At 27.4% G+C, this 12,444-nt stretch overlaps 2 protein-coding genes across 4 annotated transcripts; one reads left to right on the forward strand and one right to left on the reverse strand.

The window, feature by feature from the left end:
• Positions 1-5,001: 5,001 nt before the first annotated feature.
• LOC122399737 (TATA box-binding protein-like 1) lies at positions 5,002-8,677 on the reverse strand. The gene is made up of 5 exons (XM_043400653.1): positions 8,496-8,677; positions 7,241-7,534; positions 6,218-6,468; positions 5,976-6,070; positions 5,002-5,862 (listed from the first exon to the last, which is right to left on the reverse strand). The coding sequence occupies exons 2-5, from the start codon at positions 7,523-7,525 to the stop codon at positions 5,627-5,629; spliced, it is 867 nt and encodes a 288-aa protein (XP_043256588.1). The 5' UTR covers positions 7,526-7,534; positions 8,496-8,677; the 3' UTR covers positions 5,002-5,626.
• A 1,007-nt stretch (positions 8,678-9,684) lies between these two features.
• LOC122399967 (protein phosphatase 1 regulatory subunit 7) lies at positions 9,685-11,987 on the forward strand. 3 transcript variants are annotated; one of them, XM_043401098.1, is made up of 6 exons: positions 9,692-10,053; positions 10,132-10,232; positions 10,321-10,517; positions 10,647-10,858; positions 10,949-11,118; positions 11,190-11,986. In XM_043401098.1, the coding sequence occupies exons 1-6, from the start codon at positions 10,041-10,043 to the stop codon at positions 11,361-11,363; spliced, it is 867 nt and encodes a 288-aa protein (XP_043257033.1). In that variant the 5' UTR covers positions 9,692-10,040; the 3' UTR covers positions 11,364-11,986. The 3 variants fall into 3 exon arrangements, with proteins under 3 accessions (XP_043257038.1, XP_043257033.1, XP_043257025.1); XM_043401090.1 differs by having other exon boundaries at positions 9,694-10,053; positions 10,647-11,118; XM_043401103.1 differs by lacking the exon at positions 10,132-10,232 and having other exon boundaries at positions 9,685-10,053; positions 10,647-11,118; positions 11,190-11,987.
• Positions 11,988-12,444: the final 457 nt, after the last annotated feature.

Genomic DNA, 12,444 nt, shown 5'->3' on the forward strand with positions numbered 1-12,444 from the left:
AATAGTATTTATTTGTTCATGTATTATTATAACTTAGGTTGTACAAGTATAATGCTTACAAATTGAAAAAAAGCACGACCTAATATAGATTGTGAAATAATGAATTCAATTTAAATTCATAAAAAATGAAAAATTCTTTTTATGCATTTAAATTTTTATTATATTTTTAACGGAGTACTAAAAAGAAAGTCTAAACAGATAATTAGAAAAATAATTATATTTTATAATTTTGAATGTTGCAAATTTTAAATATAGAACACGTTATACTAATGGAATTTTGTCTAAAATACTATAAATGTGACTTTATAGTATTTTTCAATTGTAAATTAATTTTTTGTTATTGAGATGCAATGGTTCATAAACAGTAAATTGCTTAATTTTTTTATGACTGTTTTATATTTTGTTACATGAAATATAACCATGTATGAAATAAAGAAAATTGTTTAAAAATTTTATTTTCTCTGATTTACATACAAATTTCCATTTACAGTTCATTTAACAGTCTTATGAATACATATTTACCTAATGAAAAGTTACATATAAATTATTATGAATGCCTTGGGCTCATACCTTACAGACTATTTACTTTTTTTTTTTTTACATATTTTTCAGTTCATCTTAATAACGTCATGCATTAGTATTTTAATTTCTTGGACACGTTGCAGCAGTTTGAAAGTGACCAAATTGCTTTTCCATCTTCATTTATGTTTCTTAAAAATAGCAATTCAATAATATATTATAGTGTAAGATTTTTCTTCGATATAGGGAGCGTGAACATCTCTTGAATGTAAAATTTATAATGTTCCATTAAAGGTACCTAAATACACATTGCTTTTAGAAGAGCCACACTATTAATGCAATTTTCACTATATATTAAGTATATCTTAATATTACTGTACTTTACAATAATACAGTGTATATATTGTTATTATTACTAATAATCTATCAAAATAGTAATGATAAATGAATTACTTATAAATAAAACAATTTAATATGTTTTGAAAAGTATACAAACAAAAATATTCAATAACTATAAGTGAACTTCAGTTTGCCAAGAAATTGTCTTTTACAGAATACACGTGTGTGATTAATGTATTCTTTAAAAATAATTACAAATATGATCCCAATAATTCGGACAAATTATAAATCAAATAAATGAGTACATTATCCTCCACAGACACGATTACGTTGAAACAAATTAAAAAACTAGAGCAACAAGGTTTGTTATAAATATTGATGTAAACAATGCATTATTATTATTTAATTGATATAATACCACATTAGTATACTTTTCTATAGTTCCTTTTCTTTACTACAAACTGATGCAGCTACATGATAATATGTATTATTATATTAATAAGAAACAATTTAACATTGAAAACGCCTTTAGGTGGACAACATCAATGTCAAGAAATTAATACTTTCATCAGCGATTCATATTTTTCTTTGTCAAGTAAATCATAACATATAATTTATCTTTAATTTCAATAAACCGTTTCTGCCTATAAACCTCGGCACTACATTCTAATGTTTGTATCGCATAACGAGCTTTTACGTCGTGTTGCAGATTATTTCTTTTTGTACAGATGTATGAATACGCCTAATTACTTAGTTATATAAAAATGTGGCTACCAATTAAGCGTTATGCCAGGAAATCATACTTTATTCTTGATGCATCGTTCGTTTATAGGTATTGCGACTACAGAATATATAGAAGGATTGACAGAGAATGTTCACCTCTACCAAAGCTTCGATTGAATTTATTTGTTATAGTTGCAGACCGATCTAATTTTAATCCCGAACAAGTCTAAATTACATATTTTCATTAATAACTTTACAAGCACTGTACTAGATAGTGTCATAAAATTTAATCAATCTTGAGCAATGTATTCTTGTTATCTATACTATTTTAAATTGTAACATGCTTTTATGAACTGTCTTTGGTGTATGCAAGTTTTCAGACTAGAAAGTAGTAATGTCGAAAGGCCTGGAATGTGAAATTCTATTTAGATACATGAAATTTAATGAATTTGATAAAAGTGTACATTATTTTGTTAACAATCCCGAAACATGTTTCTTTCTTTACTGTAGTAATAATAATATTTTCATTATAGTAATTCATTCAAAGTAGATAGCACGCGCGCAACAAAAAAGTAATTGATTCTACTGATTGAAAACAATTGCAAGCATGTTTAAAGAAACATTAAGAGTACACATAAAGATCAATAGAAACAGAAACATTTCTAGTATTATTATTTAATGTTTACGTTGCACCCATTACTTCAGGTGTAAGAACTAATATTTAATCAATAAGACAATGGATGCGTTATAGATTAGTGTTAAAAAAAAATCCATCTTATAAACATGATATTACATTAATAAACTATAATGGTAATATTTTATTGTCATGAATTCGAATCAAAACTAATAAATTCATCTCAATCAAACTATTGAAAAAAAAAAGAAATATATTACATAGATGTGATCGACAGTCATACAAACATAATAAACAGTGGCTTATTTGGAACTTAATCTAAATTCTGTATAATCCTACTAAGATCACTGCAGTTCCACGTTGACACTAAGTTGGATTTGAATACAAATTTTTCAAATAGTTCACTCCTAGACTTGAAACATGTTATATTCGAATAAAGTATGCTTTGAACAAATTAAAATGTTAACGATGTGCAGTATTACAATAAAAAAGAAACCATAGTATATACTTGGTACAACAATTTCCTTTTTTGCATTAATAATTGCATCGATGGTAAGTAGTAAAACTGGCAGTCATGAGTAAAGGAAAACGTGTAAAAAAATATATATAGAAATAATCTGTGTTTATTTGAAATATACTAAATAAATTTCATTCGAAGATTTCTATCTGTAAATGATATGATTCCTACTCGTGGTTACATTAGCCTTTATTCCATATAAAAGTTAAATGTTTCTGTACTTCATGCATACAATCGTACATCGATGGTACTTAACAAAATAACTCATTGCATTGAATGTTCAAATATTCGTGACACAGTAACGTGATAAAGAAAAATATCTTGCAGTATTTGAAATCAATAATGTGTATTATGATTATAAATAATTTTTTCATTCTAATATAAAATTTCTCAAACAGAACACTCCAGAAACCTTCGTATTTTCTAATAAAAATTATTTAATTCAATTCTTGTGATTTGTCTAACAAGACAATTCATTCTATGAAATGTCATCATCAATTTTAAAAATATATATCCAAGAATACCTGTAGAATTGAAATAGATATAAAAATATAATAAACGACATCAGAATTTGTAGCAGAAGAGAATCTACCATAGTTTTAAATACAAAGGACAAATATTTTTGTATGTTTTATTCATGCGATCTTATGGAAAAAGTTAAAACCAATAATATTTCAACTTAAATTTTAATACGTATGTAAAATAATTACCAAAAATTACGAAAATTATACCCGGATTAAGGAAATCGAGTAAAATTAAAAGCGATTAGACAATAATTCTGACATTATACCAATTTCTAAAATATCATAATTTTAATTTCTATGATTATACATATTTCATGTATACGATGACTGAATAATATAAAATTAACTACTACAGCGCTTTGTTACTTCATGTCACGTTCTTAATTAAGCTCAAGTCTTTTTAATTTCTGCATTGAATACACAAAGGGCAGTGACTATAGCTTTTTTGTAAAAAAAAACTTGTTTAACATACAAAGAATAAATCATAAGAAATTATTACAAAAATTCAATTAAGCTTAGCGTACGAAAAGTATTTTGTATGGCACGAGGTACAGATTAATCTTTTGTGTATGATATCGAAAAGTATTGCCAATATTCCTTTGCACGCGCATACTTGTGACACGTAAGGAATCATAAATAGTGTATACGAATAATAACAATTATAAAGTACGCACTTTACTTAATAATCATTAAGAAGTATATAACTAATTGCGTACCAGTGCATTCGGTGAACTCGTTTTATTTACATGTATGTCTTACGTAAATCCATACTAATGTACTTAAATAATTAAAAAACAGTCGAAAAATGTTTCTTTCTTTACTTTATGCCGCTTGTATAAAATTTTGTTTCATATATACTCGCAATTTTTATTATCGAACAGAACTTAAAAATAGCCATGTGTCAGTCAAGCTTCTCATGTTTAAGACATATTAGATTTTAATCACTAAATATTTTGGTAATTCAGTAACAGCAGAAAACATATATTATAATATTCATTGTTCCTCAAACTATGATATATAACAGTGACGAAGATGACACGATTCAAATGCACTTATCGTCATGAGGATACTGCAAGTGACAAATAAATAATTAAGATCGTATATGTAGATGAGTAATATAAGAAATGGTAAGTAGTATGTTATTGTAATATTGTATTCGCTATGTTTAGGTTGCAACTCCCAGAAAATTATGCGAAATGCATCGTGTAATTGAAATTTATAATTTGTTTGAAAAAGTTCTTATTTCAAGAACAAAAATATTTGATAACAGAAACAGACATGTATCGTTAAACAAACAAAACATTGCATTTTTAATTTCTTATATCATTTCTTGGAAAATGAAATTTTTTCTCGCTCCAAAGTTATTTGATATTAATTTTTTTAACTGATTCGATCGAAGATAGGCTAGCTGTTATTAAGCATACTAGTTTTTTAAATGTATTCTATGAAGTTGCAAATAATTTTGGAATTAACATGTCGAATCATTTATGACTTTTCTGTATTTATATTGAAACCTAAAGAAAAATCATTGTATATTATTTTCACATTATCGTTGTAATAAAAAAGCTAATTATTATAATGAACAAAATTTTCAGCTTCTTAGATGTCACTTTGATCACTTTGCCTCAAATTTTGAACATCCATCTTTGGCACAATATGTTAATTAAGCAAAAATAGATTACATCTACAAGTAGAAACAAATAGAACAAAGGACAGTAAACTATACACGCTTTTGATTACCGCCACAATACTGGAATACATAATCGATCGATTATATATAACCAAAAACTTAAAAAGCATGTATCATTTCATACCTAAATGTAAAGGAGTATACTTACAAGTAAGCTCTTCTTAGAACTTTTTCTAATCATTTAAATACACTCAATCTTTATGTAAAAAAAAAGTAATTGAGAAAAAACAAGAAATTTTAAATGAACATTGAAAATATTGTGTGCTGAAACAAAACAATTCTGCGTGTAAAATTGTTTTTATGTTTAATATTTATATGTACATAGATGCATGCATGCATAGGCGTGTGTGTGTGTGTAGAGAGAGAAAGGGGGCGGGGGAGGGACGTGTGTGTATGAATGTATCTATGTACATACGTATACTATTAATGAAAGTAAATATGACAATATTATTTGATGATGGAATTCAGTTTGATTCGGTATTAATGTAACCATAATTAAAACACACATGCGTGCATATTTGTCTCTGGCGCTCACATATTGTCTTTTCACTAAGAGAAAACGAATACTTCACTTCACTCTTTACGATAACACTTTTGTACACAGAGCAGTGCATATCTATTTTTCAAAGAACAAGATATAACAGTTTCACAATTAACAAAAGAGTAGCAAAGTAAACAGATCAGTCCCAACTGGCATCACTCTCACCCCCTTCACCTTCGTCTTCTTCATCCGAGAACATGGCTTCATATACATAATCTGGGTCATTTAGGAACTCTTCGTGATTTTTCTTACTTATCTTACTACGCTTTTTTGTTGTTAAGGCAAGTTCATCTTCTGCTGTTCTTTCTTTACGAAACTCGTAGACTAGTGGATAAATGTATTCGATTGCTGCTTGGACAGCAGCAACATTAGGAGCTGCAACATTTATTAAAATTTATTTGATCAATCAGAAAATTAATGTATACCAAGGAAAATATTTGTATATCCTTTCGTAGTTATGAAAATTTGAATAAAGTAATAATACGAACCAGTTACAGTAACGCTGCCTGTAGAAAATATCTTCAATGTGGCTTTTGGTTCTTTTAACTTGTATGTAACACCAGGATGCAATTCTGGTTCATAACTAAGCACAATAAATATTATTAATAATTTTTTCTCAAATATAAGCAAACTATTACAAGAAAACATAACTTAAACTCAATTTCTTACACTTTACATATGTACACATTTAGATGCATATGTTTGTGTGTATGTAACTAAACATACTTACTCTGCATCTTCCTTGTGATACAAAGAAAACGATGTTATCTTGATTGCAAATGGCATGCAACATGTACCTAGTACATTAACCACTCTATAATTGTTAAATCGCACTTTGAATCCAAGTTTCTGAAGCGAACGAGCAAATCGACGAGCTGCAATCTTCGCTTGAACTTCACTAGTTGCACCAGTACATGTTACTTTACCAGAAGACCATATAGAAGCGGTAGTATAAGGTCTCCTCAATTTCATTGTTATCATCTACAACATGTGTATATATATGCGAAAAACATTCATAACTACTAATTAATGTTAGTTACAAAAACCAAATTACTTTACCCAATTTAGAAACAAAATAATATTTTATACACAACTATAATAAATAATTTCTACGTAGAAATAACACTTTTTGTGTTGTAAAAGGTTACTTTTATAAAGGGGAAAAAACCATTGAATTGAAACTGTTATTAATCTTAAAATAGGCTATTTCTTAATATTTTTAATTTGATATTTGTTTTGGAATGAAAATAAAGACGAATATTACTTTAAAAGAGGAAACAGAATAAAATATAACTATATTTATTAAAAAAAATCATTATAATTTCTTATAAAGTATAAAGATAAAAAATTGAACGTGATAAGTATTAACACACTTATTGTCTCTTCTTCATTACTATATAAATATTATACTAACAGTAAAAATATTGGCCACACAAGGTTATTTCCCCAAGCTTTTTATACCATGTTAAATTGCACAATTACAAAATAATGTCAACAAATGAGAAATGAAAAGAGAAAAGAAGATAAACAATATGATAAAAATTAAACAACCGATACTTCTTGTAACTTAAGTACCTTATGAACTTGGGTATCATAATTTTGAATTTTTTATAGAAAAAGTTTGAAATTCCAATTAAAAATACATCGAAAGTAAATTGGTAAAACATATAGATATATTTAAGATTGATACATAGCTAAACGCATTACATAAATATAATTTATTACAAGAAAACAAGATTGCTTTGGAACGTACCCCATTCTCCCTCCTATATTCCACATTAGATCCATTAAGCGCAATTTCTCGTAAATTTAAGTGACACCTAACGCTGAAGCTGCAAACTACGTTATTAATGACAATATCCAGCTCGCGAGGTTCCTGTTCAGGAGGATCGACATAAGGTTGGATTTGCCCATCGTACAGTCTTTCATCTTTTCCTTCATTACATATATCCGTACTGTTTAAATTATTTACATTCTCTACATGATTTATTGTGTTTGTTAAAGGTTTCATGCCATTCTTTTGAATAGCAGTTGCCATAATATATACCTGAAAATAATCATCTTTACATAATAATACATGGAAAAATTAAATTTGCATATTAAACTATTAAATCTATAAGGTGCTAAGAATATATTAGATTCTCTTTAAATTTATAAATTGAAAATAATTCTTGAATAAAGAAATTGTATATTTTACATATGATTTCAGCTTTGTCATTATTTATATAGTTTAAATAACACTAGTTTAGTTTATACAAATATTTCCTTTACTTTGGCCTAAATTTAATTTTTAATTTAACTCGAGCATTATATTGATTTTAATAGAAATACTTTATTAATTTTATAAATCTATTCATCTTCGTGTAAGAAATATATTGTAAATAATATTTTTATTTATTTTTTATTTTATACTTACATCTAGTATTTTTTATAGATGTATGCAAAAGTAAAAAATTCAAAAATTTGTACAGAAAATAATGACTGACCCAATGTAATATTCCCAATGAAAAATTATAATCCATACAATTATCAATTCGAACAAATTGCAAAACTTTACATTCTGCCATATAACAATTAAAAATATATTTTATACGAAACCACACATCGTGAAAACGTTATTAATATCATCTGAACATAAATTTTTTATATCGAATACAATAACTACGGATCAAAGAATATCATTTATTTATAAAAATAAAAAATTTTGTAGGTAAATTACAGCATAATTTCCTTTAAAATTTGCGAGACACTACATTGCAAAAATGCATAAACATTTGTAAGATATCGTGATTTAGAAAAACACATGTATATAGAACGAAGATTGTAGGAAGCACTTTTCGAACACGTTAAAATAAGTTCGAAATGTTCTCTCTAATCAGAGTCTAGATGACAGCAGTAAAACACGAAAAGCACGGTCACTATATTGCACAGCGCTAAATGCCAAGGATATTAAATGAGAAGAATAAAATTTTTATCGATAAGAATAAAAGAAGGGAAACCGTACTTACGTGTGACTATGATGTGTGCTTCGGTTACTTTTTAATTAATGATAACTTCTTTGTTGACAAGTATCAGGAGAACGCAAAGTTAGCTCAATAACCAGTGCCATTGTTTTCAGCCATCTTCACTAGACTGGCTACTAATCCAAGTCACGGACGCGACAATGATACATAAACGGTAATACTCATTGATGAAACATGTACGCGAAATTGTTAAATTTCTTTTTCTTTTAAATTTTTATTTTTATCATATTTCGTACACATTTTCTCCTATTAAGATTATAAATTTCATTATCTCTTTCCGATTATTTCTTTCTTCAGAAATACAGCGACAAATATTGCTAATAATTTTAAATATCGTTTCTTAACATTTTCCCCTAGATTAGATGTTATATTATTTAGAAATTTTTGTATTTATTTTCCTAGCTTTTTCATTAAATGTATCCTAAGATTTTGGTACGAGTAATGTTAAAAATAATTTTCACCGAAATTACTGGACTTTGTACCAGTAACATAGTTAACTCTAGTAAGTTCTAGTGAGAGTCTGATTTTACGCTTGATAGAAAGATATGTAATATTTGTGTGTCTCCGTCTATCCAATGAAAAATCGGACACACAACTTTTTCTGTCTCTCGCTCGATATAGTTCGTAGTAGAATTAGCTATGATATTACCTGTACAAAATTCTTAACGTTTAATGAAATTACTTTGCTACGTTATCGAATACATTTATACCTTACAAATGGATGTACTTACTTCGAAGAAGATTAATTCTAGGGAAAAAACACGTTAGCTGGAGTATAAACTAAGACGTCTATCCGAAAGTGAAGATTAATACCAGAGTTAATGATCTTCTCTTAGAGATTAAGAATTAATGTTCCACGTGTACATAAATATTACAACTCTGTAATCCGTACAATGTAAACATACTCTAAGTCAGTTACTGTGAGTACGTTTATGTGGTTCAAATTTACGAATGTGTGTTATAAATGATCAAGTACCTGACTCATATTTTTACCGAATCCAAAGTTCCTAGATGGCAAAAATTAATATTCCTGACGTACATCGATGTTATAACTTTGGCGTAAATGTTGATCGTGTAAACGTAGCCATAAACTTGTTTGTTTTCTATAGAATACAAACGCAAAGATAATAAAATTTTTGTTGAACTACGAACACGATAATGTTATTATTTCATTGCCACAATACCCTAAAGTTTCTAGATGCAAAAATTTCAGAACTACTTTACGTGGACTACCCTTTATTGTAAAACGTGTGAGATCGAGAATAAACGATGTAAAGTTTTAAGAACTATACATCTTAGTTAACATTTACGGGATATAATAATTTATATATGCGGGACATTGTAACACTTGCTGTAGTATAACGCGGTGCAAAGTTTATGAAATTGGGAACTGTTCAAACTACAAGTGCAGTGGCTTCCATAATTTACATTAGATTTCAAAAAGCTACGAAACTAAAAATTTTCTACGCAGTGATTAGTCGAAACGATTAATTAAATTTTCAGAATTATTGTTAATCGTATTGAATAATAATGGCAAATAATGGTACAGTGAATATTTATTGTAATAATTAATAAAAAGACCGATACGTAGTTATATTCGAGACTGTTTTTGTTGTTTTAGAAAATAGTAAACATGAAAGTTCGGCTGAAATTAAAGAGAAAAATGAGAATGACGAAAACGAAGAACCAGAAAAAATTCTTATCATAGATCCCGATAACGAAGTTCGTCTTCGTTATTAATTCTTTTAATTCTAATTGTTTTTCGTTTGTCGAGCATGCTTGTATATAATTATATTTATTTATATTTTAGGAATTAGATTTCAATCATTCAAGATTAACGAAACTAGAAAATTTAGAACCATTGAGGAAAATACGTAGATTGTGTTTTACGTGGAACTTGATCAAGAAAATTGAAAATCTCAGTACCCTCACGACTTTGGTTGAATTAGAATTAAGGGATAATCAGATTGTTACTATAGAAAATTTAAATACCCTTATAAATTTGGAGTATGTAGTTTAAATAATATAAAAGACTTTTACTTTCTTTTTATAACAATTATTTGTTTCTTAACTAATTGTCGTTGTATCCTATTTTTTATATTACCGAACAATAATATAGAATTATTGCATTTTTAGAATTTTAGATGTATCTTTTAATCGTATTAAAAAGATAGAGGGATTAGAGAATTTATTGAACCTACAGAAGTTATTCGTATCGTCGAATAAAATTCAGTGTATCGAGAATGTGTCGCACCTGAAAAAACTTACAACTCTCGAGTTAGGCGACAATAAAATACGAGAAATTACGAATCTTGACGGTCTTGAAAATCTGACAAGTCTGTTCCTTGGTAAAAATAAAATCGCAAAGATTGAAAATTTAGGATACTTACAAAATCTTCAGTTGTTAAGTTTACAAAGTAATCGCATTATAAAAATAGAAAATCTAGAAGAATTACAAAAACTGGATCAATTGTATCTATCCGAAAATGGGATAACATGTATCGAAGGACTATCAAATTGCCCAAGGCTAACAACATTGGATTTGGCAAATAACAAAATAAAAAAGGTTCAAAATATAGACCATCTTGAAAGTTTAGAGGAATTTTGGGTAAGAACGATGTCTTATTTTGCTGTCAAAACTTTTATCCTATTTTTATTTCAATATAATGTATTTTGCAGATAAATAACAATGAAATCGAAGATTGGGCGACCGTAGAGAATTTAACAACCAATAAGAAATTACAGACTGTTTACTTAGAGCATAATCCTATCGCATCGGATCTAAATTATAGAACAAAGATGAAATTGTTGCTCCCATGGCTTATCCAATTAGACGCGACGCTTTGCAGATGAACAATGAAATACTACAAACTAGATCAGTGTGTAACGATAATTATGTAAACTGTATCTATTTACTTCATTATTTATCTCTTAGTATTGTTTTAAAAGATTATTTTTCAGTAACGAAGGAAACGTTAGAAAATATATTTCAGCCTTGTTAATAAAAGGTTTGAAATAATTAGGTTCTTTTCAACAAAAATTCATTCCTTCCGTTTGCATTTTACATTTTATTAATAGTCTTATTAAAATTATTAAATAAAAAAAAGTATCCATTGAAAATTAAAACAAAAATTAAATTAAAAAAAGTATAATTTAGTGTTTTTACATCGAACGATAGAACAGGAATAATAAAACACTGCAAGGACACTAAAATTAAACTATTTCTGATTTAAATATTTGGGTTTCTATACGCCAAGCTGGTTATGGACTACAGATTGCGCCATGTTACAGCGAGACAGCCCCATCGATGACCCAAATGGTCATACGGGTAATAAAATCCCATGTTGCCCATGGTTGCTATACACGATACGCGTTATGAAATATTTATCATAATCTTTTAAATTTTAGCAACACTGTAAAATTAAGTATTATTATATAAGCAAACTATGAATATCATGACTTCATACGATGTTATATTCTCATTAAATAATTTAAAATCTTTGAATGTAATTTTGTTTCATCGATGTATACACAAAATATATTGAAATAATATAAATACATATTCGTTAAGTACTTTACATTCCGAAGTTATATTATTCGACTACTGCAGTAATATTGTTAAATCAATTTCAATGTTATTTTTTATTGTAGGTTTTATATGATTAACATAAGTATTGTATATATTATAATAAATATCAAAATGAAAGATGATATTTGTTTGAAACATACAAATAAGTATCAATTTAAAATGGAAAAAAAGTAATCATCTGGGATCCATTCTCATATACACATATTTATATTTCATTTTAAGAATAATGGAATAGTTTTAGAAGCAACATATACCGTCAACTATTTAGTTTTTTTTTGAATCTTTTGACACTATAAAAAAGTTTCAACTTTCAACATTCGCGCGCGAATGTCATGGCTATGAAGT

The sequence above is a fragment of the Colletes gigas genome, unplaced genomic scaffold, assembly GCF_013123115.1.
Source record: "Colletes gigas isolate AHSC1104 unplaced genomic scaffold, ASM1312311v1 Colletes_gigas_Sc00002, whole genome shotgun sequence".
Lineage (NCBI taxonomy): Eukaryota > Metazoa > Arthropoda > Insecta > Hymenoptera > Colletidae > Colletes > Colletes gigas.

Coding starts and splice junctions, on each gene's coding strand:
- LOC122399737 (XM_043400653.1), bottom strand. CDS start 7,525: ATGGCAACTGCTATTCAAAAGAATGGCATGAAACCTTTAACAAACACA. Junction 6,071..6,217: donor TATCACAAGGAAGATGCAGA/GTAAGTATGTTT, acceptor TATTGTGCTTAG/TTATGAACCAGAATTGCATC. Junction 5,863..5,975: donor AGGCAGCGTTACTGTAACTG/GTTCGTATTATT, acceptor TAAATGTTGCAG/CTCCTAATGTTGCTGCTGTC.
- LOC122399967 (XM_043401090.1), top strand. Junction 10,233..10,320: donor TCATAGATCCCGATAACGAA/GTTCGTCTTCGT, acceptor TTTATATTTTAG/GAATTAGATTTCAATCATTC. Junction 11,119..11,189: donor AAAGTTTAGAGGAATTTTGG/GTAAGAACGATG, acceptor TGTATTTTGCAG/ATAAATAACAATGAAATCGA.